This window comes from Oryzias latipes, chromosome 6 (assembly GCF_053564925.1).
Source record: "Oryzias latipes strain Hd-rR chromosome 6, Olatipes_Hd-rR_3.1".
Lineage (NCBI taxonomy): Eukaryota > Metazoa > Chordata > Actinopteri > Beloniformes > Adrianichthyidae > Oryzias > Oryzias latipes.
In genome coordinates this window covers 8603701-8631014 of record NC_136242.1, presented here as the reverse complement: position 1 = coordinate 8631014, position 27314 = coordinate 8603701, and the positions used below count along the sequence as shown (strand labels likewise).

The 27314-nt window shown below is 41.3% G+C and overlaps 1 protein-coding gene across 9 annotated transcripts in view; it reads right to left on the bottom strand.

The window, feature by feature from the left end:
* Positions 1–27314, bottom strand: part of kif21a (kinesin family member 21A) — a 71083-nt gene that overhangs the window by 25252 nt on the left and 18517 nt on the right. For 5 of the 9 annotated variants that reach the window (XM_020703784.3, XM_020703786.3, XM_020703788.3 and 2 more), the window contains exons 2-15: positions 18756–18978; positions 15741–15923; positions 10443–10583; positions 10179–10310; positions 9665–9832; positions 9290–9405; positions 9002–9197; positions 8635–8824; positions 7326–7392; positions 6932–7135; positions 5596–5667; positions 4469–4556; positions 4280–4394; positions 3134–3322 (exon numbers count right to left, since the gene is read on the bottom strand). In XM_020703784.3, coding sequence (XP_020559443.1) covers positions 3134–3322; positions 4280–4394; positions 4469–4556; positions 5596–5667; positions 6932–7135; positions 7326–7392; positions 8635–8824; positions 9002–9197; positions 9290–9405; positions 9665–9832; positions 10179–10310; positions 10443–10583; positions 15741–15923; positions 18756–18978 — 2084 coding nt within the window. The remainder of the gene's footprint in view (positions 1–3133; positions 3323–4279; positions 4395–4468; positions 4557–5595; positions 5668–6931; positions 7136–7325; positions 7393–8634; positions 8825–9001; positions 9198–9289; positions 9406–9664; positions 9833–10178; positions 10311–10442; positions 10584–15740; positions 15924–18755; positions 18979–27314) is intronic. The other 4 variants (XM_011475765.4, XM_011475768.4, XM_011475767.4 and 1 more) reach the window with 1 other exon arrangement.

The following is a 27314-nucleotide window of genomic DNA, read 5'->3' as shown; positions in this document are numbered from 1 at the left end:
TTGTTTATGTAGACAATACGCTGGGCGGGCCACAAGCTCACTGGTCTGCTCCATTCTAATGTATCCACTTGCAGAAAAATAGATCCATGGTTGTGTCCGAATTCCTTCACTACTCACTAAGTGCACTATATAGTGCGTTTCCCAGTTTGTAGTGCTGTCCGAATCTATAATTTCAAAACAGAGTGCCCTAGAAAACTTCCCAGAAGTCTCTGCGAAAAACCAGTGTCCATCGATGCTCATTAGATTGGTGACTATAGACCACAATGCATTGCGTTTAAACAATTTTGTGTGGGGAAAAGTGTTTAAATGTACTCTTTTAATAAACCATCAATGTTTTTATATTCAGGAACAGGGTGGATTCAAAGTCATTGTAAAATACTCATGTGTGTTAGGTTCTTACTTTGTGAAATCGATTATGTCATATTGGCCATTTAAAAAATATGAAAAATATAATATGTAAAATATAAAAACATGAGCATGACGTCCGGATTGCTTTCCAAAATCAAGGGCACTACATAGTCCCGCACTATATAGTTTTATAGTAGTTAGGGATAAACAGTGAGTTTTCATTCTCCTCGTCTGAACTAGCATCAAACTGTACAGCTGGATGGCTCCAATATTGTTCACCATTTTAACTGTATCAATAATGTTAGGGTGGGGGTGTGAGGGGCTGTAAGCTAGCGGGAGAGCGTGTAAACATGTGGATGTCTAGAACTGACAGAGACTATGGCTACGTTCACACTGCAGGGCTTAATGCTCAATTCGGATTTTTTGAAAAAATCCGAATTGTTTGCTAGACCGTTCACATTTCCAAGTAAATCCGAACTTTTATGATCTCCAGTGTGACCGTGACACGACCCAAACGAGACCCGCATGCGCAGAAGCCAGAAGAATACTCAATGGTGAACGACGTCACTTGTTTGCGGAGCAGATGTCAACAACAGTGTTGTCAAAAGCGGAGCTCTTTTTGTAATATTAAATTTATTTTCACGAAGGAGCAGCACAATTACAATCTTCTCATTTTAAGAAGGCAATGGAGTCGGGATCGTCTGTACCCACTGTTGTGGAATGGAAATGTGTATGTGTTGGGCCCGCGCGCCCCGTGTGTGCAAGCGCGTGCCGCGATAGAGAATAGGGGGGGGGGGGGCAGTGTGGGCGCGCATTCATGTTGTGTGTTACGGAGGACGGTAATAAAAGAAGGTTTCCCCCAAAATAAATGCTATGGAATCTTTATCAACCCGTTCTGGAGAATCTAAGGATCAGAACAGGGAGGAGGAGGGGGATCGCCTCGGGTCCCCTGCGCTTCTGAGCACGGTGACGGTCGGAAGGAGAGAAAGAAAAAAAAGTTATAGCTGTAAAGGTTCAACACCACGCTCTGCCATTTAGCTGGAAAATTTTTCAAAAACCGCCCAGTTGCAATAAGAGCCCTGGAGTTTGGCCTGAAAAGAGCGATCAGCCCAAATATTAATCCAATCGGGGATCTCGCTTCCCTTCCACTGACTGATCTCAGCAGCATCGTCCACCATGGTTGATGTTTACGTTCTCGTTCCCGCCTACTTTAACGCAAAATGATGACGTTTGTTGCGTGTCGATGACGTACGATTCGGAATCAAGTCGCCTGGCCGGTCAGACGGCGGTCGCAATTGAAAAGAACGGCTACAATTCGGATTCAGGACGGCAAACCCACGGGGCCTGGGTCGCAATTGAAAAGATCGGATCTGTGTCATTCAGACTGTCATGAAAAGATCGGAATTGGGCCACTTAGGGGCAAAAAATTCGGAATTGGGTCGTTTCAGCCTGCAGTGTGAACGTAGCCATTGTCCTAAAAAACCACACAGGTTTTTAGATTTTGGCTAAAACCATCATAATCAATTAAATCAGGGGTCGGGAACCTATGGCTCGCGAGCCATATATGGCTCTTTTGATGGTCACATGTGGCTCGCAGACAAATCTTTAATTATAGTTTTTTTTTTTCATTAGACCAGTCCTTCTCGGGCGCAATGCGATGCCAGAGGCGCGCAGTAGTAGCAGTGCTTAGAGAGCGAAATCTGCGCCAGCGCTATCAGTTACTATTATCTATTATTTCACAGAGTTTGTGCCAGCTGGAAACCTGTGAATTGACGTGCCTAAAACTGCGCGCTCCCGTCTCTGAGAAAGAGCGCACAGATGCGGAGACGGGATGTGTGAGGGAGAAATCAGAGGGTGGGGCTGAGGTGTTGTGGGGACAGTCAGCAGGTGAATCGCGCAGGGATTGTAAAAACGTAAAACCCGCTTCCCGTCACTCACTGCAGCGTGTGAGTGTGTGTTTGGCTCCCCGTCTGCATGTGAGCAGTCTTTGTCACATCTACAGAACATTCAGACCTACGATCACGTTTAAAGTCTCAACGCCTGCATGAAGCAGAAACTCACCACGTATCAACCAGACTAGACCATCAGCAGAACTACCACGAGAAATACTCATCATTTATTAGCAACAGCATAACGATGTTATTAAAAAGAATCCACAGACTTATTGTACTTTAAAAATGTTGAAATTAAATCAAATGCACACATTCATTTGTATATTTAGTTTTAAACAAATTGTCGCGGACTGAGTTGGATGGCTGTCGGGCCGCGTTAAAAGTTCTGGAGTTCATTGAACGCGTCAAGCAGAGATCTGATTGGCCCTCAGTTCTGTCGCTCAGCCTGTTGTTAGGTAGTTTGGACCAATGGGGTTCAGCTATGGGCCGAATAAGGGAAATGGGAGGGCTGCAGCGGGAGCAGGGGAATATAAAGTTGGGAGAAGCGCTCTCGTGTCGGCGGGAGAGATTCAGGAGTTGCTGAATTAATTGAACGGCGTTTGTTACGGTCTGCAGTAATCGGAATAAAGAACTTTAAAAGAGGTTAAGTCTCCGTGCCTCAGTGTGTGAAAGGGACACTACATTATTGTATGGCTACATTATTGTATGGCTCTTTCGAAATTACATTTAAAAATATGTGGCATTTATGGCTCTCTTGGCCAAAAAGGTTCCCGACCCCTGAATTAAATGATCACTGGGAACGCTTTGAAAATGGATCAAAAGATGATCGGACTGGGACTTTAAAGGCCGGGACTCTCTCCTCATCATCCTGCATCACTTGTGCTCGATCTTACTCATGTTCTGGAGGACCCGATCCCTCTCCAGCTGCGTGTCCCTGATCTTGCACTGCAGCATCATCAGCTTCTGCTCATACTGCTGCTTGAGCGTGTGCAGGCGCCGCTGGCTGTTCTCCAGCTCGTCAATAAGTTTCTGCTTGATGGCGATCTCACAGGTGATGTTGGCCAGATCCGCCTGGAAGTTCTCTGTCAGATACATGATCAGATTAGAATTTCCACATCCACAGGGACTTTTTAACCCTTGTGCTATCCTAAGGGGTCCAGATGACCCGATCCTTACATTAACGTGTTCTCCCTACTATGACAAAGGTGGATAAAGGTGGAAAGATTTCATGTAATCCATGGACACCAGTGAAGATCACAAATCCCTTGAAGAAAAAAGGTTCAGAGCACTGTCTAGTGGGTCTAGATGACCCAACTCCCAATGGTAAAGTGCCTAGGATAGCACAAGGGTTACACAGTAGCTTTGCCATGTATTTTCTGTAAAGCAAATACAATATCTTAAAGTAGACAAGAATAATGTGAAGGTTATCTTTTAATACTCTCAGAAGAATTAATCATGTTTCTCTTTTGCAATTCGCAGAAAAGTACTCAGGTAAAACTTTTATCGTTTTTTAAGTTTTATATTGAAACATTACGTGTCAAATCCAAGCTTTTATTTAGATTTATCTATACCTTTACAAATGTACTGCACCAAATAACAGCATTCAGAATCTTTTTATCCTTAAGTAAAGCTGTGGATAATGATATAGATATTTAAATACATGAAACAAATGTTGAAGTAGATTCAAATAAGTGCAGTAAATTGGTTAAAAATCGAAACTTTTGTAGAAAAAAAAAACATCCAGCAGTTTTTTTATTTTTTTGGTAACAAAAGTCATCATACACAGTTTTTTACTAACTCAACTTCAGTCAGATATTACTGAATTGCGGGGAAAAAAAATCAGTTTAAGCATTTATCTAAGCATTTTTGTTCCTTAAAAATGATAGAATGTCAGATCTGCTGAATGAACCCTGGAAGACTTATCAATATAAATGATTGTAGCTCAAAGTGAATCTGTACAACAGCTCTAAACATTACGTGGCAGCTCCATCGCGTGGAGATGTTGCTACTATTAACAAGGAAGACAACGTTTCTCATACCTTTCTCATCTGATTCAGAGTCGGATTCCTCCGAGCTGTCCTCCACGTCCATCTCCTCCTCCTCATCTTCCTCCTCCTCCTCCACTTCTTCGTGGTCACTGCCTTCTTGGACGTCCTAGAGTGTTCATCTAACAAATCAGTAACTTGAAGCAGCTTGCAGAAGACGTTCATGGCTGACAGCCAAAGTACCGTTTCTGTGTCCTCGCTGACGCGCTCCATCATTTCCTTCTCAGTGCCCTTCTCCTGCTCATTGTCTGGAACTTCCTCTTTGTTGGCACTGAAAGATTCAGGGATAATAGAAGCTGTTAGCTTTGAGCTCGTCCAACGCTGGGCAATCACACACAGAAGACTGTCTGTCCTGCGTAAACACTTCAATTGCTGATGCAACATACATGTGAAGCAAACAAAAGCATATATTTTTAGCAAACATTTGTGCTTGAAAACAGTTTCATTATTTGAGTTGGCACATTGTGAACGAAACAGTCTTCAGGGATTATACTGTCTTTCTGACAAATAAGCTGTAAAGCTAGCGATCCCCACATGGAGCAGTCCAGATTAGAGTACTTTAAGATTTAAGGAAGATACAGGGAATTTCCAACACTAAAAACACAGAAACCACGGTGGCACATCTCCACTTCCATGAGCTTTTTGTGGAAAAGACAGTTTTCACTTTCAACAGGGAGACGAGCGTCTCTGTCTCAACAAAACCAGCAAAAGAAGCAAAACGAAAAAGGTGAGGAGAGTAAATGCAGAGGCTCAGTTGGATAAAGAGGTTATCCAAACCCCCGTGTTAGTGTGGTTTATGAAATGTGTGACAGAACCGCTCAGATGTCAAGGAAAGCCAAAGATTGTGATGTGCTAAAGCTACGTTCACACCGTTTTCACGCTGTGGTAGCAGGAAGGGGAGTCTTCTGTTTTTCTACTGTTTACCTCCGCACGTCAATCACCTGGAAGAGGCTTGGTGGGCGGAAAGTGCATTTACATAGACTGTGGTAGGGCGGTGTGAACGTAGCTTCACATTTATTAGAGGCCATGTTGAAAATCTTTGTAACCATCTCAAACTGTACATAAAATGTAAATATATAAATATATATAAAGATGCAGAAAATTAGAAAAAAACTAAGATCTGCGGAGATTTGCATCATTGATAAGGTTTATGAAAAAGCGACCGATGGAAGAGCAGTGCTCAAAAAGCAGAGCGTTTTACTCCAGGTGGAGGTGATTCTTGCCCCAAAATGACTCTTGGCCAGATGAAATGGTGAAAGCACAGAAGGTGGGTGCGGGATGACAACAGGAGGGTGGGGGCTCCAACAAACCTGGCATCCTCAACCTCTTCCACCACCTCCTCCCCCTCCTCCCTCTCTCTCTGCTCCAACAGCTGCTGAAGTCTTCAGGGAGGGGTGAAAGGTCAAACCAGAGACAGGAGCAAAAGACGAAGGAAGAACAATCAGAGGAAGCTCTGAGAGCCCCGCCTCTTTATTTCCCAGAGCCCCACAGCACAACTGGGACCCTTTTCTCCCTGCAGTTGGACCTGTGTGTTCTGAACTCATTTCTGCAATAAAAACCTTCTTAGGACTATAAGAAAAATACATTTGAATCGCTTTAGATTCTCGAAGAGTTTTATCTCGCTGTGGGGTGGTTATTCAGACGGTTATTTAAAGGGGGTGCTTAGGGGCCACTGCTGCAGTTGTCCCTAATCCAAAATCTGCTAAATCATTCTCAGATTTAAGGCTTGCACCACCGTTAGATGTTTGCTGATATCCAAAACGTTCACATTTTCAGTTATACTGTGGTGCGGCTGAAAAGTCGATTCAGTCAAGTTGTCCTAATCCTTTACCACAGCTGTGATTTTTGAAAAGGACAGAAAAAAAATGTACATCCAATAATAATAAATACGTTTAACTTGAAAGTGTCAAACACGTGTTGTGCTACATGTAATATATTTCATATTATTATATTACAGCAGATTTAGTATAAGCCAACTGAAATGTTTTTCTTCATTGTTACTGGTTTATAAGTAAACCAAGAAAAGGATTTTTCTGCATTTTTAGCATCACATTACTTACCGTCACTCTTCAACTGTTTACGAAATTAACGTAATTCAAGCAGATTCTGAAGCGGGTAAAAGCAACACTCCAGTAGTGAAGTGCTCTAAAGAACATAGTCAGCGTAAATCAGCTGATTCTGTGGAAAAAAAAAGCGGCTTTGCGCCTTTCGTTATGGTACACTTCACATTATCACTGTGAGGTGATATGCAGTACTTTGCGTCATGCAACACTTCACATTAGTAATGTGTAGCATATCAGTGCAGAGCTGATAGAAAAACTGGAGATCTCGGCCACATGTCCAGTGTCAAAGGGTCACCTTTAAAATCTGGATAAAAATTTTAAAAAATTAGGAAAATATTTTTCGGCAGTTTATGAAAATTTAGAAGAACTACTAATTGGAATTGTGTCAAATGAGTTCCATGCTAACCTAAGACACCCCACTCCTACTTTCAAGTTTTCCAGAACCACATTAATGATTTGATTTATAACATTTGGTCACAATTTTTGTTTCTAAAAAATAAAAGTTGAGTTGAAGTTCATCATATTTTGACAGAGGTAAGACATATAATCTGGCCCAGTTTCCTGTCACTTTTTGTCCTGTTACCTTTTCTTCTTCTTCTTCTCTCGCTTCTTCAGCTTCGCCAAGTCTTTTTTGGCAAGTTCAATGATGTCAGAGGTCTCTTTCTCTGGCGCCAGCAGATTGGCGGAGAAGGAACCGGGCCCTCCGTAGAACGACTGACGGTTTGAGGCTCGGGACAGACTCTTCCTCAAGTTTTCATTGACAGCCTCGCTCTCAAGGAGTTTAGCCCTGAGAGAACAAGGCAGCTTTAGTTCTGTAGAACAGAGTCGAGGCAGATCTAACTGAAACTAAATAAAAATCCAGCATGCATTTCATAAATAAAGTGTAACTGTCAAATATGGAAAAAACAACAACTGAGTATTCACAGCTTTTGACAGCACACTACATGCAAAAGCTTTAAAAAAATAATAATATTTACCGAAGGTCTTCAATCTCTTGGATGTAACTCTTTATCATGTTTCCGATCTCCTCTGTTCCTCCTTCACCTGGAATTGAACATGTTTGAAACAGACTGATTTACAGTAGTACAATAAGTATCAGCACTGTTGACAAAAGGGCCAGAAGATATACACACTACTCACAACAAGGGATATACTGAAAAAGTGTGTGGATGTCATAAATGCAGTGTTTGTTTCACTTCACAGATTTTGGGGATGTGGAGGCAGTAGTATTGGGGGTGGGGGTGGGGGGGTGGGGGGGGTGGCAGCCTCATTTTGTCCACATAATGGTCTCACTGTGTTCAGTGTGTCTGACTTATTGGAGCCAAAACCAAAAAATCCATTTTAACATTGGCATCCATTTTAACATTGTGTGGGGATAAAAAGCTGATTTTGTCAGTAAGTCATTCAAAGTTCATCATTCAAACAGCCATGAACACATGACTTTGTTCATCTGACGAGCAGCACCACCTGGACGTAGCGCCCTCGGGTCGGTAATGTAACCAACTCTTGAATGAAAGACGACCGTTGTAGGTGATTTTACTGACACGTAGACACGGCCATGAATGTTTGCAGTGGACACAAGACCATGTGACCTGGACAAAGCAGCAGTGGTCGACCGTCCTGTTCACTGATGAGTGTCCTTGTGCAGAAACGATGATTGTCAGTGTTGATGGAGAAGGCGAGGTGAGCGAAACTGATTGGGTTCTCGTTGATGGCCCAGTTACTGAACGTTCTGATCTCAGAGAAATCGTTGATCCCATCATCATTCCACCAGCACACCCCCAACTTTCTATTCACGGATGACAATGCTCCACCGCATGGGGCCAGAATTGTCACAGCTGGACTTCAGGAAGTGGGACTGCCAAATATGGTTTGGCCAAAAATGACCTCTGACCTGAACCTCATAGAACCTCTACTTCAGCTGCAACCAGCTGAAGTAGAGACTGGATGATCAGACCCCCAAGTGACCTGGCAGAACTGCTTGTAGCACTTGTAGAGGGTGGAACGCCTCAGAACCACATCATGAAGCTAGTGAGGAGCAGGAGACGTCACTGTCAAGCTGTCATTGCAGAAAATGGTGGAAACACCCGCTATTAGTTTAGTTTACGGTAGTTTGTTTAGCTTATTTTTCCACAATGTGTCACAAATAACAGATCCCCTACACAATTCCATTGACATGGTCATTTGGAGCTATTTTTAGAGCTCATGTAAATAAAATTATCCATAACTTATTGTGAGTGGTGTATATATGTAAAAAAAAAGAACCTCATCCAACAAAACCCCTACCTGCCCTGGCCAAAGCCTGGTTGGCCTGATCGCTGAGCAGCTGTGTGAGTCGTGCTCGCTGGGCATCAATGGTCTCCTGCATAGCTTTGACCCTCACTCTCAGGTTGCTGTTCTCCGTCTGCAGCATGGAGTTCTCATGGTACATGTCGCTGAAGCTTTCCACACCATCCTCTCCGATCATGCGCTTGCCCTGTAGCATGCATAGTTCTTCCTGAGCAACGCAGCTCATCTCTTCTAAATTCATGTTATCTGACAGGTTAGGAGATTGTCAAACTATCTTAATTTGCAGTCATTCTACTTTTAGCCAGATTCTATTGTTTTTGCATGTCAACTTTCCCCCCAACCTCCCCTCCACCTCCACACTCACAGTCTTGTACTCCATCAGCTCTATCTGCAGCCGTGCAATCTCCGTCCTCAGAGCACTGATTTGCTGGCTGGCCTTGTCCTGGTTCACCATCACCTTGTTCTTGATGTTTCGGGCCCTGTTTGCATACTTTAACGTGTTCAAGGTCTCCATGAAGTCCTGGTCGGATGGACTGATGCAGGCAATCATCACTGTTTGACTGAAACAAAAAAAGAACAGAAACACATTTGATGCAGCTCTGTTAATAAATATGTTTTCCTTTGTAATGGTGAAACCTAGCTTTCCACCAACCTGTTACCTCCTAACGAGTCCTGCAGCAGTCGGGTGAGTTTGGAGTCTCTGTAAGGCACATGTGAAGATCGCTTGCTCCGGTCTCCTAAAGCACTGATTACATTCCCCAGAGCGAGCTGCAGGAATGCAAGAACCCAGGAATCTCACTGCAGGTGTTGAAGGTTGTGGTTGTTCTGACTGAAAACTGATTCAAACTGACTTGTTTCTTTCAAAAGGAAAATACTCAAACTAAAGATTTGTGCAGAAAATTTAGCACAACAAACAATCAGAGGAACCGAAACGTTTCATTGCAAACACTAGATGGGAGGTTATGCTATCATGTCATTCATTAGCTTTCTTTAAAAGGTAATTTCTTAAAGCGTTAAGACATCTCACCAGCCCACAGTTAATGGATATGCCCTCTTTGGCTCGGTCTCCAGTCGCTCCAGTTCTCTTTAGCCTCTCAGAACCAGCCAAATCCACAAAGTGAAACTTGGCAGTCAGTGTCTCATATTCATCCATTTCAGGGTTTCCATTAGAGACTCTATTAGTCTCATCTTCTTGCTAAAAAAAAACAATGACCAATGGAAACACAGTTAGACTGTACAGTTAATGTATGTGAATATGTGCTCTCTTTATCATTTGTTTTTCTACAGTTATTTTCCATCAAGTGTGTGTTCAGAATGAGAGGGTAGAGTGGTGCTGGGAGAAGCCCATCCACCGCAGAAGGTGGGGTACATCCTGAACCAGCTGTTTTTCTTTCAAATCACACAAAGAAAGGTTGTGGCTGTGATAACAACTGTGAACCTCAGTGCTATGAAGCAAATGGGGCAGGGATTTCACTGGTGTAAATGTGATATGGCCAAAAACAACATTGACAGAAGCTTAATAAAAATCCAAGAGTACCAACATTGTCAGAGGCACAGACACGGACTTGGCACAGGTGGATGGTGAAGATGGCGTGGGATCGAGAGCTCTGGACATTCATCTGAGTGCTGGCTGTGGTTCGAGACAGAGCCCCCAACTTCAGGCACTGCATCATCTGAGAAAGCAGACTTGTTAAACGCACCGACAGGATGACTTCTTCATCAAAAGGATAACTTAACCCATTTCGTTGAGTTATTTCAACTGATTGCTACTAAGCATCATCAAGAAACACGCTGTGTGATTCTACCTCAGCTTTAGAGGACACGGTCCGTGTGGTGACTCCAACCGTGTAGATTCCCCCGTTGGCATCTTCGTGAATCTTGATGTGCGCTTTCTGCTTCATATCTCGAGTGGAGTCAAACAGATCCAGAACTTCTTCGTTGTAAAGCTGAAGGAAGATTAAAAGTTTTCTTTCACCATCCAAAGGTGAAACACTTGAAACCCACTGCTCCTTTAACCCTTGTGCTATCTTAGATGACCCCACCCTTACATTGACGTGTTCCCATGACAAAGGTGGATAAAGGTGGAAAGATTTCATGTAATCCATGGACACCAGTGAAGATCACAAATCATTGAAGAAAAAAGGTTCAGAGCACTGTCTAGTGGGTCTAGATGACCCAACTCCCAATGTTAAAGTGCCTAGGATAGCACAAGGGTTAATCATCTTTAACTCCTGGTTTTGTATAGCTACTGTACTTCACAGCCACAGTGGGTTAAAACATCAGAATAATTGCCCAACTGTCCACTGAAAATGTTCTGAAAGCCTGCTGTGTTTGTAACCCTCTGTAAAAACAGCATTTGATTTTTTTTTTGTATTAAAGGTGCTTATGTTACAGTACAGACCAAAAGGTTGGACACACCTTCTCATTCAAAGAGTTTTCTTTAATTTCATGACTATGAAAATCGTAGATTCACACTGAAGGCATCAAAACTGTGAAATTATAATTATGTGGAATTTTATACATAACAAAAAAGTTTGAAACAACTGAAGATATGTCATTGTAGGTTCTTCATAGTAGCCACCTTTAGCTTTGATTACTGCTTTGCACACTCTTGGCATTCTCTTGATGAGCTTCTAGAGGTATTCACCTGAAATGTTTTTCACTTCCCAGGTGTGCCCTGTCAGCTTTAATAAGTGTGATTTCTTGCCTTATAAATGAGGATGTGACCATCAGTTGTGTTGTGCAAAAGTCAGGTGGATACACAGCTGATAGTCCTACTGAATAGACTGTTAGAATTTGGATTATGGCAAAAAAAAAGCAGCCAAGTACAGAAAAACGAGTGGCCATCATTACTTTAAGAAATGAAGGTCAGTCTGAAAAGTTGTGAAAACTTTGAAAGTGTCCCCAAGTGCAGTCACAAAAACCATCAAGTGCTACAAAGAAACTGGCTCACATGTGGACCGCCCCAGGAAAGGAAGGCCAAGAGTCACCTCTGCTGTGGAGGATAAGTTCATTCGAGTCACCAGCCTCAGAAATGGCAGGTTAACAGCAGCTCAGATTAGAGAGCAGGGGGGGGGGGGTATTCCAAAAAGCAGGTTATGCTAGTTACCACGGTAAGTTTGAGGCTAAGGAAGTGGATAACCTCAGCTTTTGGTTCCAGAAATGGAGGTATGTTTCAGGGTAGGTCAAGTTGCCATAGCAACTCATGCTCTGAACATAACCTGGTCTGGAGCAGGTTTAGTTGAAGGTTAGTTTGTTTTCAGAGAGGTGAAGCAGCATGGCGTGTCCATTTGAAGATGATTTAGTGGATGAAGAAGCTCAGATAATACTTTTTCCACCGTAAAAGGGTGATAAGACCACATATGGATGTTTAAATATAAACGGTTTTACATTGATCTAACTTAATTATTTGCTTCAGTTAAGATAAATCATTTTTTTAAGTTAAATCAGCTTAAAAATAACACGTCGTTATCAGACAGTTATTTTGCTTTCATTCAAATGAATTCAATAAAGTAGGTGTAACTTTGGTGCTGCTGTTAGATCGGCACCGCAAGGAATTTTGGGATACCATTCTATTTGCCCATCAGGACGGATTTGGGTTTCAGTGTGGGTTTTTGACCAAATGTGTTTAGTTGTTTAGCTGTTTTACTGTGTTTTGCCGAGTTATTTGTCCTGTTATGTTTAATTCTTTCTGCACCATGAGTGAGAGGGAGGGAGAGGAGGATGAGGACATTTAGCACCCCTACTGCCTAATTGTGTAAGGTGAAAGTCGGAGATGTGGAAAGTGTCTTAATGTTTCACATTACAATGCCAATTTTGTTTCATTCATTTTATTGTTATAAAAATGAGTATATCTGCAGGCTCAAACTTAGACATATGAGAGTTCAAGAAGTACAATAAACGAAGATGGAAAAACATTTAATTGAATTGGAGTAATATGACATTTAGTTGCATAAATATGTAAATTTGAGTTGTGAAAAAAATATTGAGTTGTTACCAATTGAATTAATTCATTTAAGTTGGATAATTTATATATATACCTGTCACAATGAAAATAGAAATGAGAGGAACTTGTGCGTTTACTTTGTCTGTTCTTTTTTCTCCAAGCAGAAACTCTTTTTGCTGATGATGCAGCAGTATTACTTTTTTGATGGGTGTACAATCTTCATACGTCGTCATTAAAATCTCTGACTCCGTCTCACTGAAGTATAGCGCTCTCTTTTTTTCACCACGCGTTTCCATGGTGACTCCTGAAATCGGCGATCCATTGAGAATGTCTTTATGTACTTGCCGTGCACGTGCATTAACCCAGGGTTACCAAGTGGAGCGTAATTACGCTAACTCATTTGGAACCGACTTACCCAGAGTAAGCAAGTTCAGGCGGATTTCAGCCAGAGTTCAGGCTTAAAGTCAGGGAATTTAAACATGCTTTCTGGAATACCCCCCAGGTCAATGGCACACAGTTCTAGCAGCAGACATATCTTCACAACAACTGTTCAAAGGAGACTGTGTGAATCAGGCCTTCATGGTAGAATATCTGCTAGGAAACCACTGCTAAAGAAAGGCAACAAGCAGAAGAGACTTGTTTGGGAACAAGAACACAATGAATGGACATCAGACCAGTGGAAATCTGCGCTTTGGTCTGATGAGTCCAAATGTGAGATTTTTGGTTCCAACCACTGTGTCTTTGTGCGACGCAGAAAAGGTGAACGGATGGATGCTTGGTTACCACCGTGAAGCATGGAGGAGGAGGTGTGATGGTGTGGGGGTGCTTTGCTGGTGACACTGTAGGGGATTTATTCAAAATTGAAGGCATACTGAACCAGCATGGCTACCACGGCATCTTGCAGTGGCGTGCTATTCCCTCCGGTTTGCGTTTAGTTGGACCATCATTTATTTTTCAACAGGACAATGACCCCAAACATACCTTCAGGCTTTATAAGGGCTAACTGACCAAGAAGGAGTGATGGCCAGATAACCTGGCCTACACAGTCACCGGACCTGAAGCCAATCCAGATGGTTTGGGGTGAGCTGGACCGCAGACTGAAGGCAAAAGGGCCAACAAGTGCTAAGCATCTCTGGAAACTCCTTCAACCTATGTTAACCTATAAGGCCTTATTGTTAACCTATAAGGCCTTACATGGTATGGCCCCGTAACTACATTAAGGACCTCATAGTCCCTTACCACCCAAACAGGACACTTCGCTCGCAAAATGCAGGACTGCTTGTCGTTCCTAGAATTAATAAAAGTATGGTTGGACGTAGAGCTTTTAGCCACCAAGCCCCTGTTTTATGGAATAAACTCCCAGCTCATGTAAGAGAGGCCGACTCAGTTTCTACATTTAAAGTTAGACTGAAAACATTCCTCTTTGAAGAGGCTTATTGTCAGACTAGCTGCTAGCAGTTGAAGCTGGGGTAACTATGGTGCACTGGGGTTCTGTCCTCTTTTCTCATCTACTTCTACTCTCCTTCTCTTCTCTATTTTTGATTATTATTCCTCATTTAGTTCCCTCTGTTTTGTGCAGTGCGATTCATGTACTCTCCCTCTTTCCCTCTCCCCTCCTGGGGAGTGGGAGCGCTTCCAGATTCCAGTTGGCTTATCCGTGCTCCTGTTCCTGACTGTGTAACTCGTCTCTGGCTCGTCTCTGCTGCTGCTCCTACACCTGGCTGTGGATCCTGTCTACGGCTCGACTCCGTGCCCCCGGCCGTCCCCGCAACTTCAGCTGGATGAAGCTCGTCTACTGGACTTTAAATGTGTAATTGTAGAGTTAGATAAGTTAATTCTTGTTATGGAGTTCTGGTAACTCGCCTGTCCGTCCTGGGGGAGGATCCCTCCTTCATGTGGACACCCCTGAGGTTTCTTCGTTTTTTCCGGAATCTGTTTTTTTCTAGGAGTTTTTCCTTACCGCGAAGGGGTGTTCAAGGGCAGGGATGTCCAGTTTGGCTTAGTCAGTTTGTTAGTTCAATTTAATATTTTCCTATTAAATTCTATGTATTCATGATCCTTTGATTTTATGTTTAACTTTTTCAATTACCTATACGAAAGCCCATTGAGACGACTGTTGTGAATTTGGGCTATACAAATAAAATTGAATTGAAGACTGTTGGAAGAGCATTTCAGATGGCTACCTCTAGAAGCTCATCAAGAGAATGCCAAGAGTGTGAAAAGCAGTAATCAAAGCTAAAGGCTGCTATGTAGAACCTACAATATGACATATTTTCAGTTGTTTCACACTTTCTTGTTATGTATAAAATTCCACATAATTATAATTTCACAGTTTTGATGCCTTCAGTTTGAATCTACACTTTTCATAGTCATGAAAATCAAGAAAACTCTTTGAATGAGAAGGTGTGTCCACACTTTTGGTCTGTACTGTATATATTAAGATTGTTTTATTTATACGTATTCAGTGATTTTTTTGTGGTGTTTTTTTAGTGCAAGTTACTCAAGTTACAAGCAGACATATCAGAAGCCTCAATAAAAGCAGGTGGTCTCACATCAAACATTCAAAACACTTGATTGACAGATTCTCATGAGCCAGTTTTCGAGTGGTAGGGGTGTGGCTTTCCAATAGGCTTATTCCTGAGTGACAAAAAGCGTTTGCCATAGAAATGGTGACTCAGACAGATTCAAACCAATGGTTGTTTACTAAAGATTTCTTGTGTGTGTCTGTGTGTGTGCATGTGTGTGTGTGCATGTGTGTGTGTGCGTGCGTTGGCCCGTGACTGTAAAGCACTTTTGGCTTTAAAGTGAGGTAGTAAAGCGCAACTTCCTTTTTTTAGCCACTTTTCTCGTCTAGATTTGTCCTGCTGTGAATCTTCTCCATCAGCTGAAGTAAACTTGTCATTCCTGTTAAGTACTCCAAACAAACATAACTCCACTTCCCGCTTGACCCCTCTGAATCCCCCAGTGACAGCTGCGGCATTTCAATTGTCAGAGTGGGCATTTTTGTGTGATGAGAGCTTCTGTCACAGCTCCTGAAGGTTGTCAGCCTTACATCCCTGGCTTCTGCCCTGATCATGAAACCAAAATCATCTTTCTTCTTTGTTCACGCTTTAAAGAAGCAGAGAAAAAAAAATTAGCCATTCTGACAGATGTGTACCTCAAGAAACTGTGCGTTGATCTTGAATTCTGGGACCGGACGTCCCTGCTCCTGTGCGGCTTCACGGCGCTCCTCGATGCCCTTGAACAGATGGTGGACAGCGCGTGGAATGATGCCCAACTCCTCGTCTGCGATGTTTACGTCAAAGCCAGTCCCCATAGTGTACGTCTTCCCTGAGCCCGTCTGAGAGAAAAGAATACCATAACATGACTCTCAAAGACAGGCTTCCAAATTATACCAACCTTTATACAAAAGAGTAACCATCTAGAGGATACAATGGAGCCAAATCATGGATTAATACTGACCTGCTGTGCAACACAGTTTGACCATCTACAAACTAAATTAAAAATTGGACTCTTAATCAAATATTTGTTGTGACTTACTTGCAAATCAAACTTCATTTACTGTATATAAAATTTAAATCATAAGAAAATCGTACTTTTGTTCCTAATGTTAGGTTACATATTTGGTTTTACTTTTAATTTGCTGTCTTTGGTTTATTTTGGGGTGTTCTCAATAAAAGTCTATCTGGAATCTTCCATCTCCCTGAATGTTTAACTGCTGGATATGGTGTAAAAACTATAGTTTTGTTCTCCATTATCTCCTTTTGTTTTTATGCCATGATGTTATGCATGTGATGTGCTAAATAAATAAACCAACAAACTTACTCAAATGTTCTCACTCACACAAGTACAGCATGTGATGTTTTGCTGCATCCTTTGCTGACAGAAAATATGAGAAGGTTGGGTTCAGTGAGGCTTCTCTAATTCTAAAATTGCTAATATTTACTAGCTGTTTGCAATTTCAGCTATCTTCTCCAGCTCCAAATAAAAATGGAAAGGTCTGAAAAGTCCAACTAACTCTTTCGCTCCATCTCTGTCTATCTGTACAGAAGTGGCAGTCAAAGAGAGATCTACAAAACAAAGGAAAACTGAAGCTATTTTCTTTTCTGCCTGCGGCTATTTTCTTTTCTTCTATTTTCTTCTTAGAAGAAAATAGCAACAATACATTTCATAACAGCAAATCATCCAAATCGTTAGTTATTGTAAGTAGTCCATGTGTCTTAGTTTTAAAATCTTTTTGAAATGATATTTGTTACTAATAATTTTAGGTATGATCACTGCAGCATTATAAAGCATTATGACAGAATTCATGTCTCTTTCATCTTGCTAATTTTTTTTCAAGTGTCACACATTACAAACATTTCAGTTTTGGATAGTAACAAATAATAGTAATAGTAATTTATAGTTTTTGTTTTTTTTATCCTTGTAAATGTTTAATCAAATACTTACTATGACCAGGTAAAAAGTTTTTGAATAAGCATGTTAGGATAAGATGCTTTATTTTGAATGAGATCTCAGGTTCGTCTGCATGCTTATCCGGCTTTTGTCCACTTAAAAACTGTCCGATTTTGTGTCAGTTTTACTCGTAAACAGCTCGAGTTTCAAAGAAAAAAGCAAATCTGTTCTTTTTGGATCAAGACTTTCAATCCAGATTAAGCTGATCCTCAGCAGTATCTCCGATTTATCACAACATGCAGGAGAGGCTTCACCAAAATGAAGTTTAAGAAAAGATATCCAAATGAAATTCCTTGAATTTTATTCTAAATGTATGCATTTCCTTTAATGTAATATTCAAATTTGTATTTATTTGTTTGGATTTTTTTTAATCGGATCACATGTAGTGAAGATCCTAGAAACTTGTTTTTTATTTTAAATTACCAAATCATGCATTTTATTTTTATGATTGTTAACATTGATGTTTTACTAAATAACAGCTTTAGAATTGTCTTTTTTTTTTCCTGAGAGACCCTTTAACAACGGAGATCCTTTAAAACCTATAGATAGGTAATCTCTGCTCACACTGGTACTAATGTCAGCTTCTGTTCGAAATCCAGCAGGTCCACAATCTCTTACGGCAGCCAAGTGGGTCGGTCTAAATCTAGATTAGTCCCAATAAAGAGAGACACCAAAGCAAATGAGTTTGATCCAGGCCAAACCAACCACTGCTTCGTCCTCTGGAAGCTTTCACAAGTAGGTCAGCACTGACAGCAAAGAGAAATTCAGGCCAATATAGACATTAAAGATGAATAACTGTCGAAAAAGAGTGCAAGGACTTAGTGCTTCACCAAGGCAACGGGGCTTAATGTTAAAGGAAAGCACTGGAATGCAGCAATGGAGGGTCTGGACTTAAGAGAGAACAAAAACAAAATTCATTCTTATAGGTTAGAAAAATACTTAAGAGAAGACATTTCTTTGTATGAAAATGATTGACAGATCTCATGCAGTTGCGAGTGGCTGTACACTAGCAGGAGAGAGTGTAAACAAAAGGATCATGGGAAGGCTTACTATGCGCTCACATAGTAACCTCATGATGCCGAGGTGAATTTCTAATGAACTACTGCCGCTCTGCAGAAACTATGTCCTAGAAAATAACACAGGTTTTTTGATTTTGTCTAAAAACTGCATGATCATAATTACAAGACCACTGGGAACACTTCAAAAATAGATCAAAGGATGATGAATAGAAGCATTATAGAAGCATTTTTTTTTTAAAAAGAACAATTTTGTAATCAGGCAGGAAATTTAATTAATAAAATCTTTACTCTTATGTTGTTTTCTCAGGTTTTCACTGGATTGTTCCGTTTTGTTTTTTTATTTGTGTAAAAATTGTTACTAAGGTTGCTGAACCTTCCAAACACAGATGAGCATTAATGCACCAGAAAGTCATCATATTTAAGCAGGAAGGCAGTGGATATAAAGACGATAGGCCCCACAGGAACCTGCAAGGTCAAAACACCTGCGGTTTTTGTGAGCCAACATTTAAGTAAAAAAGCTTTTTTATTTTTTTTTTTCAAATACTTGCTATTATACTTGTACTTGTACAGCTAGGTGGCACATCTATTTCCCCCCCTTTCTCAAAACCACACACGCAGAAGGAGACAATGCCCTCAGATCCGCCCAGCTATGAAACACTGTCAACAACACTGCTGTGATGGTGAACACAAACACTTGCCTGTCCGTATGCAAACACAGTGGCATTGTAGCCCTCGAAACAGCCCTCGATTAGCTTCTCTGTGCAGGTGGAGTAGATGGCGTCTTGCTGGGAGTCCATGTCAAACACAAAGTCGTATGTGAAGGCCTTGTCTTTCCCCAGGATCACCTGAGGCTCTCCGGGCATCACATATGTACATATGTGGCATCCCTCAATCTTCTCTCTGGCCAGCTGAGGACGGATTCTGCAGGAAAGGATGCAAAATTAAGTTCAAAAAGTATTTCTTTATTGAAATCATTGTGAATCAAGAGCAGAAGAAAAAATGCGGTTTGAAACAGAGCATATTTGTTACATAGAAAACACATTGGGCGCGCCACAAGCTCCCTGCTCTGCTCCATTCTGATGCAGACAAATAGATTCAAGAACATCTTTGCTTTCCTTGTCTGAACTGGAATCTGTATCAGAATTGCATGATTGGATAGCACCAATATTGCACTGAGGGCTTAGGGCATCTAAAAGCTCAGTTATGGGTGACTGGAAGGGTGGTTGGGCTTTCTCTGCGCTCAGAAGGGAATTTCTAATGAATTACTGCTGCTCTGCAGAAACTGTGTCCTAGACAATTTCACAGGTTTTTAAAAGACGGTTTTGAAAATACCTGTAGTTTAAAAGATTATTGGAGAAGGTCTTTAAAAGGTAATGGGGGAAGGGGTGGTAGCTGAACTGGTCACCTTTACGATAACACAGTACCTGTCCGTGGGCCACTTGGTACCGGGCCGCAGACAGAAAAGAAAATGCATACGCTAACATCAGTTATTTAAGTTTTGTTTATTTAGAGGATTCTGATTTAATGTTCTACTTTTTCAATTACCTATACGAAGCCCATCGAGACAACTGTTGTGAATTTGGGCTATACAAATAAAATTGAACTGAATTGAATTGTTCACCACATCTGTCTGTCTTGACACGTCACGTTACTTTCAGCAGCTGCTCAGATCGCTAAGTTAGTAGCCCAAAGCTAAAACGCTAATGGAAAACAAGCAAAAATATGTTCTTGGAAAGTTTCTTTGGGGAAAAAAGAACCAGTGGGGAAAACGAATATAGGTCTTCGACCTGAAATAAAAATAAAGCTGCTTTTTACAGACAAAACCAGGAGTTTTCCTCGACATTCAGATTTATTGAGACAGTTGTTCACACACACCGGCGGTCGCTCCACTCTGCCTGATCCACGGATGATAAAGATGCAGTTAGCTGGATTCATGTTTATATTATATTTAGAAAATACCAGTTTTACGACGGTTGCATAATTTTATTTTGCTTTATTTAACCATCACACCTTAAAAGTCTGACGCAGCTGGAATTAGCATCTGGTTACTAGCATCCACTTTGAAGTCTTCATCTTTATCTTCACACATCAAAGTCTAAGTTTAAACCAGCGCAAATGTTTGACAGAAAATGAAAATTCAATCAAATAAAGTTGCCGACCTGCGGAAGATGAGGAATCATGTAAAAGGGAGATTAAGGGGGTTTTATAGCACAGAAAATGTTCCTGTTTTGAAAATTATCACACAATGAGTCGGGATTTATGTAAAAGAAAAAATATGCAAAATGTTCTTGTTCTGAAAGATGATCCAAGACCGGGTTGAGTGTTATAATGGCGATCTATTGGGGGGTACGACTGTAAAGTTGCTTTTATTGAATTTTTACAAATCAAAAACAACTTCTACAAATCAACAATTTTCCTTCACCAAATCCTTGACACCTGCAAAAAAAAAAAAAAATCTACCAATGTTTTTAGATTTTTTTTTAAACCAAATTTCTTGTAGTAGCATTTTAACGTGAAAAATATTTTTCAGAAACCAGAAGCTTAAAATTATTAAAAGAAACTTTGCCCCCGCTCAGACCAGTCCGTGAAAATATTGTCCAACATTAAACCGGTCCATGGCCTGAAATAGTTGGAGACCATTGCTCTGTCTACACAATCTGCATTGACCAGCAAAACTATTTTTCTGTGCAGGAGGCTAATGTTACTGTCCCCCCCTTGACTACAGGGAGACAAAGTAACACAACAAAATCACAATGTACAGTAGGTATTTCATGTACTACATTTGTTATGTAGCTTTGGCCGTCCATTGTGCTCTTCCATAAAACCTACCAGCTGGGTTAGTTTGCACATGTTGTGTTTGTCCTTGATAATGACAATCTGACTCACTGCATGACAGTAATGCAACGTTGGTCATTTCAAAACTACAATCAGTTACTTATGTGGATAAGAAGAGAGGACAACGACAGGAATCAAAAGCCCATCAAATAAGCAGCAAATGTTTTCTTATAATGATACCATGAAAATATTATAAAACTATGTAAAAAAAAATCACTAAACATCTAAGCAATTACAATCAGGATTTTGGGAAACCCATCCACAGGGGTAGACACCTGGTGACTGTGCGTTAGGATTCATGCCAGTCAGAAAAACCAGTCACCCAGGACATAGAGACATGCTTTCTTATGAATCATTTAAAAGAAACTCAACTCTTAGCATGACAAAGCAGGCCTAAGATTAATTATCATGCCTGTTTTCTTCGATAAATCACAAGCTGTCAGCTTGCTTCAGCATCAAAGTGCAGGAACAAAGAAATGCTTAATTCAGTGCAACTGATCTGCAGAAGAATTCACTGGAAGAGGCACCGCTGTGAAGTGTCTAGCAGCAGGACACTGTGTTACAGATTTGTTTTTTTTAATTTGGAAAAGCAAAATAAAGATCATGGATTTGATTGGTCAAAGGTTACATTAAAGTTGGAGATGGGTAGGGGCTCCTCTACTTTAAATGACAAGTAGAACAGATAACATTTGCACATTCTTGCACATTTTTGCCAGCATTGTTGTAACTAGTTTTTGAATTATTATAATACCACCTTATTTGTTTGTTTGTACATTTACTTGTTTTTATTTTTTATTCCATTTTCTTTTTATGATTACAAGCTGCTATGGTAACGCACACATTTTCCACATCCTTCTTGGGTTCATCTCATAAACAAGTCTGAAAGAAAGGCACCTGACAGTGAGTTTTCACGTTTCTACCAAGTTGGGATAAGGGCCTCATTGTAGCCCCGAGTTCAGAAGAAAACAATACTGAGTGGACTACAGAGCGACCATTGTGTTCTGGACCCCAGTGTTGACACCAACGCCACGGCTGGAGGATTCAACGGCTAGGGAGAGGCAAGAGGAGGTTATGTCCTGGGTGGAGGTTATGACATGTCCTTGCATAACTGAAAAACTCCAAAAGAAGCAGACAGTATACAGTATGCAATACAAAACAAAAAAAAGCTGCTAAATTTTGACCACTGGATCATTTTGGAAAAGTTTCCTGTAAAACAGATCTACATTAATTGGCTGCTGCATAGTGGCATAGTGGTCATTGCTCTTGCCTCACAGCGAGAACGCCCTGGTTCAACTCCGGTCTGTGTTGAGTTTTCATGTTCGCCTCTTGTATGTGTGGCTCTGTTTTTCTCCCACAGTCCAAAAACATGCTTCATATAGGTTAATTGGAGACTCTATAGATTGTCCCTGTATATGTGTGTGTGGTTGGTATGCCCATGCAACAGACTGGTGACCTGTTCAGGCGAAACCCCGTCTTCACCCAACAGTAGCTGGGTTGGCTACAGCTACTGTTTGGTACATATCAAATTCCTCAACAAGTCTAAGGTGATGTCCGAATTCCCACTCTAACCCCTAACTACTAAAAAACTATATAGTGCGGCACTATGTACCTGAATTTGAAAAGCAATTCGCACAGCATGCTCACTACTTTTTTTTTCTTTTTCTGAATAGCGGATACAACGTTATCGATGTCACGAAGTTAAGATCTTTTTATTTTATTTTTTTTAACTTGTCCTGTCCAACAGCTGGGCAGACATGAGAGCTGAAGGCCTCGTGTTGGACATATTTTACTTTAACAACAGGGGTTATGAATCTTCTGACCAGAGGTATGTCTGAATAAACCCCTTTTGTAATCGAGGCCAAACTTTCTTCATTTAAATCATATTTGAAAATCTTTTGCGTTGGACCGGACGTAAAAGGAAAGAAAGGAAGAAGAGAGGAGAGAGGGATGTTGGGGGGGGGGGGGTCAGGAGGGTGATCATGGGGGGGGGGGGGGGGGGTAAAACCATGAAGCAGCAAAAAGCAACAAGTTTCTGGATGTTTATCAGTACGGTAAGGTTCAGATGTAAAACAAATCTCAAAGGGTGGGGCCTGTCCACACACACACTCAAATGTTATCAACACACGTGCTAGTTGCAAAAATGTCGACATGTCAACATGTACACAAAACAGATAGTGTTCACACACACATACTTATGCCAACTAGTGTGAAATATTTCATTCAATCAATCACGCAAACTATTAGTGCTAAGGTGAGCTAACACCTGTGCTTAAGTGAGTGTTTATGTTCTTCTAAAATGGATGGTGGAATGTGAAAAGAAGGAGGGAGAGTGCCCAGCCACCCCCATTAAAAGAACCCCGCCGCAGCAGCCGGGCGATCACATCCGCCACCCACGCCAGGGCCAGCAGGACCGCCGCGAGGCCCCCAGAGCCAGAGAGCAGGGAGGCATGGGGGGAAAAGAGAGTGCTGCCCCCGCCCAACCAGGAGAGCAGCCCCCCCGCTGCGCTAGGAGGGCCCAACGCCGTGACCCACCCGAGAAGGGTGTCCACAGCCCCAGACAAGCACCTCATCACCACCCAGGAGTTCTGGACATCCCCCTGCCCCAACCCCAGGTACGAGCCAAGACCCCGCAAAGGAGACCCGCTCTGTGCTCCAGGCAGCCACCCACCCGGCCCACGGTTGGTCCAGAAAGGAGCAAGGCAGGGGCCAGCCGCCCCCGCCCAGGAGGGGGGCACCCCGGGGAGAAGGGGGGCCCACGAGGGTTGTTGTAAACATGGGATGGGGTAGGGGACAGATGGTCCAAGGTCCTTGCGAAATGTGTGTGTGTGTGTGTGTTTGTGAGGGTGTGTGTGTGCATGTGTGTGTGTTTATGTTGGAATGTATATTTTGAGGGGTGAAGGGTGTGTGTACTAAGGGGGTGCAGTTAGAATTGGCGGGTAGGGCACTGAGGGGACATCTCCTGATTACTCACAGTGGTGTGACTGGGAAATTTCTTGGGCACTTGATTTTGGAATTGTAGATTTGGACAGCAATACAAAATGGCGAACACACTATATAGCGCACTATGTAGTGAGTAGGGAAGGAATTCGGACACAACCTAAGTGTACAGTCAGGACCCTAAATATTTGGACAGAGACACATTCTTTCTAATTTAGTTTCTGTACATTACCACAGTGAATTTGAAATAAAACAACTAAGATGCCATTGAAGTGCAGACTTTCAGCTTTTATTCCATGGGTTGAACAAAAAGATTGCATAAAAATGGGAGAAACTAAAGCATTATTTAAACACAATCCCTTCATTTCATGGGCTCGTAAGTAATTGGATAAATGAAAGAACTGAAAACAAAATTGTCATTACTAATATTTGGTTGAAAACCTTTTGTTGGCAATGACAGCCTGAAGTCTTGAACTCATGGACATCACCAGATGCTGGGTTTTCTCCTTCTGAATGCTCTGCCAGGCCTTTACTGCAGCAGCTTTCAGTTGCTGTTTGTTTGTGGGCCTTTCTATCTGAAGTTTAGTCTCCAACAAGTGAAATGCATGCTCAATTGGGTCAAGATCAGGTGACTGACTTGGCCATTCAAGAATATTTCACTTCTTTGCTTTAATAAACTCCTGAGTTGCTTTGGGTGTATGTTTTGGGTCGTTGCCCATCTGTATTATGAAACACCGCCCAATCAGTTAGGCTGGATTCACCTGGATCTGCGCAGACAGTATGTCTCTGAACACCTCAGAATTCATTGGGCTGCTTCTGTCCTGTGTCACGTCATCAATAAACACTAGTGTCCCAGTGCCACTAGCAGCCATGCAGCCCAGACCATTACATTGCCTCCACAGTGTTTTACTGATGATGTAGTGTGCTTTGGATCATGAGCTTCTCCACGCCTTCTCCATACTTTTCTCTTGCCATCATTCTGGTAGAGGTTGATTTTGGTTTCATCTGTCCAAAGAATGTTTTTCCAAAACTGTGCTGGCTTTTTTAGATGCTTTTTAGCTAAGTCCAATCTAGCCTTCCTATTCTTGAGGTTTATGAGTGGCTTGCATCTTGCAGTGTACCCTCTGTATCTACTTTCATGCAGTCTTTTTATGGTAGACGTGGATCTCATAAAAGCTGAAAGTCTGCACTTCAATGGCATCTGAGTTGTTTTATTTAAAATTCACTGTGGTAATGCACAGAAATAAAATTAGAAAGAATGTGTCTGTCCACATATTTATGGTACTGACTGTATATCTATCTATATAGATATAAACCCCTTTACCTATACCATAAACCAGATTTAAAAATGACAGTCTAGTTTTTAGGGAAAACATGCTAAAAACCCACAACATTTTTAAAAATATTACTATTGTAAAATTTTTCTTCGTAATAGTTAACCAGGACACACAGCTAAAGAATAAAAGGAAGTGCACAGAAACTGCAGTGATATTCTCAGAGGTCACTGCAGACAATGAGCAGACAGACCACAGCTTTACTGACTCGTGTCAGAAGTAATGCTCCTCAGGAGGAATTGACTTGCTGCCAGGCTCCAAACGTAAATTTCAATGCTTCTTTTTACAAATTAGACTGACAAGTCTGAGAGGAGGACAAGAAAAACCGGAGTGAGCAGGAGACATAAGAGGTGACAAGACCAAACACATTTGGCAGGCCAGTGCTTACAGTTAAATATAGGTAAGGTGGTTTATTTCACAAGCAAGTAATCATCCATTTTATTCTGTTTGCTACATAAATACACTGACCAAAAATATAAACGCAACACTTCTGTTATTGCTCCCATTTTTTATGGTATGAACTCAAAGATGTGAAACATTTTCCACATACACAAAATAACCAGTTCTCTGAAATATTGTTCACAAATGTGTCTAAATCTGTGATAGTGAGCAGTTCTCCTTTGCCAAGACAATCCAACACACCTCGCAGGTGTGCCATATCAAGATGCTGATTAGACAGCATGATTATTGCACAGGTGTGCCTTAGACTGGCCACAAGAAAAGGCCACTCTAAAATCTTAAGTTTTGTTTTATTGAGGGGTCAGGGGACTCAGTCAGTATCTGGTGTGACCACCATTTGCCTCATGAAGTGCGTCACATCTCCTTCGCATAGAGTTGATCAGGTTGTCTATTGTGTCCTTCGGAATGTTGGTCCACTCTTCTTCAATGGCTGTGCGAAGTTGCTAGATATTTGATTTGATTTGAAATGGTTTATTTCAAGCAAATTAAGTAGAAATAATACACAACAGCAATATAAACATCAGTTATACATTCATACAGTAACTAATCAAACTTAGGATAATTAGACATATTAATAAATATTGCTTGAAAGGGAGTGGGAGGAAGCGAATTTATATAATCCCACCCAGATTATACTGTAACCATTTTATTACATGATTTATCAATATCCCGTTCCCAGTTTTTAATCACACAGAATTAAAAATCATAAGATATCGATAAAGCACATGACAAAGATGAATTACTTAAGTATTACGTCAAAAATAACTATTTTAGAAATCAACATGGCAAATGCAGATCAGTCATATGAAATATATGCAGCTTATGTTACTTATAAAAGCCATTCATATGAATAAAACATAATACTATATTATTAAAGCAGACAACACTGCTTCAGGAATTTTCATAGCAGAAATTGCATCAAGTATCAACAGTTAAAAACATGTGCAAAATTATGCTACATTAGGAAAGATTTTTGAATCAATTTATCAAGTTTTGGAGAAAGTGTAGTAATATCATTAAAAGTCAATCAATTTAACAATTTTCAATAAGTGATTAATCATTAATCATTTTTTTATTTATTTATTTTTTTACTTTTTTTTATAATAAAGAAATGCTGTAGGGCAGGGGTCGGGAACCTAGGGCTCGCGAGCCATATATGGCTCTTTTGATGGTCACATGTGGCTCGCAGACAAATCTTTAATTATACTTTTTTTTTTTCATTAGACCAGTCCTTCTCGGGCGCGATGCGATGCCAGAGGCGCACAGTAGTAGCGGTGCTTGGAGAGAAAAATCTGCGCCAGCGCTATCAGTTACTATTATCTATTATTTCACAGAGTTTGTACCAGCCGGAAACCTGTGAATTGCCGTGCCTAAAACTGCGCGCTCCCGTCTCTGAGAAAGAGCGCGGAGTTGCGGGGACGGGATGTGTGAGGAAGAAACCAGAGGGGGTGGGGGGGGTTGTGGGGACAGGCAGCAGGTGAATCGCGCAGGGATTGTAAAAACGTAAAACCCGCTTCCCGTCACTCACTGCAGTGTGTGAGTGTGTGTTTGGCTCCCCGTCTGCATGTGATCAGTCTGTCTCACATCTACAGAACATTCAGACCTACGATGACGTTTAAAGTCTCAACGCCTGCATGAAGCAGAAACTCACCACGGATCAACCAGACTAGACCATCAGCAAAACTACCACGA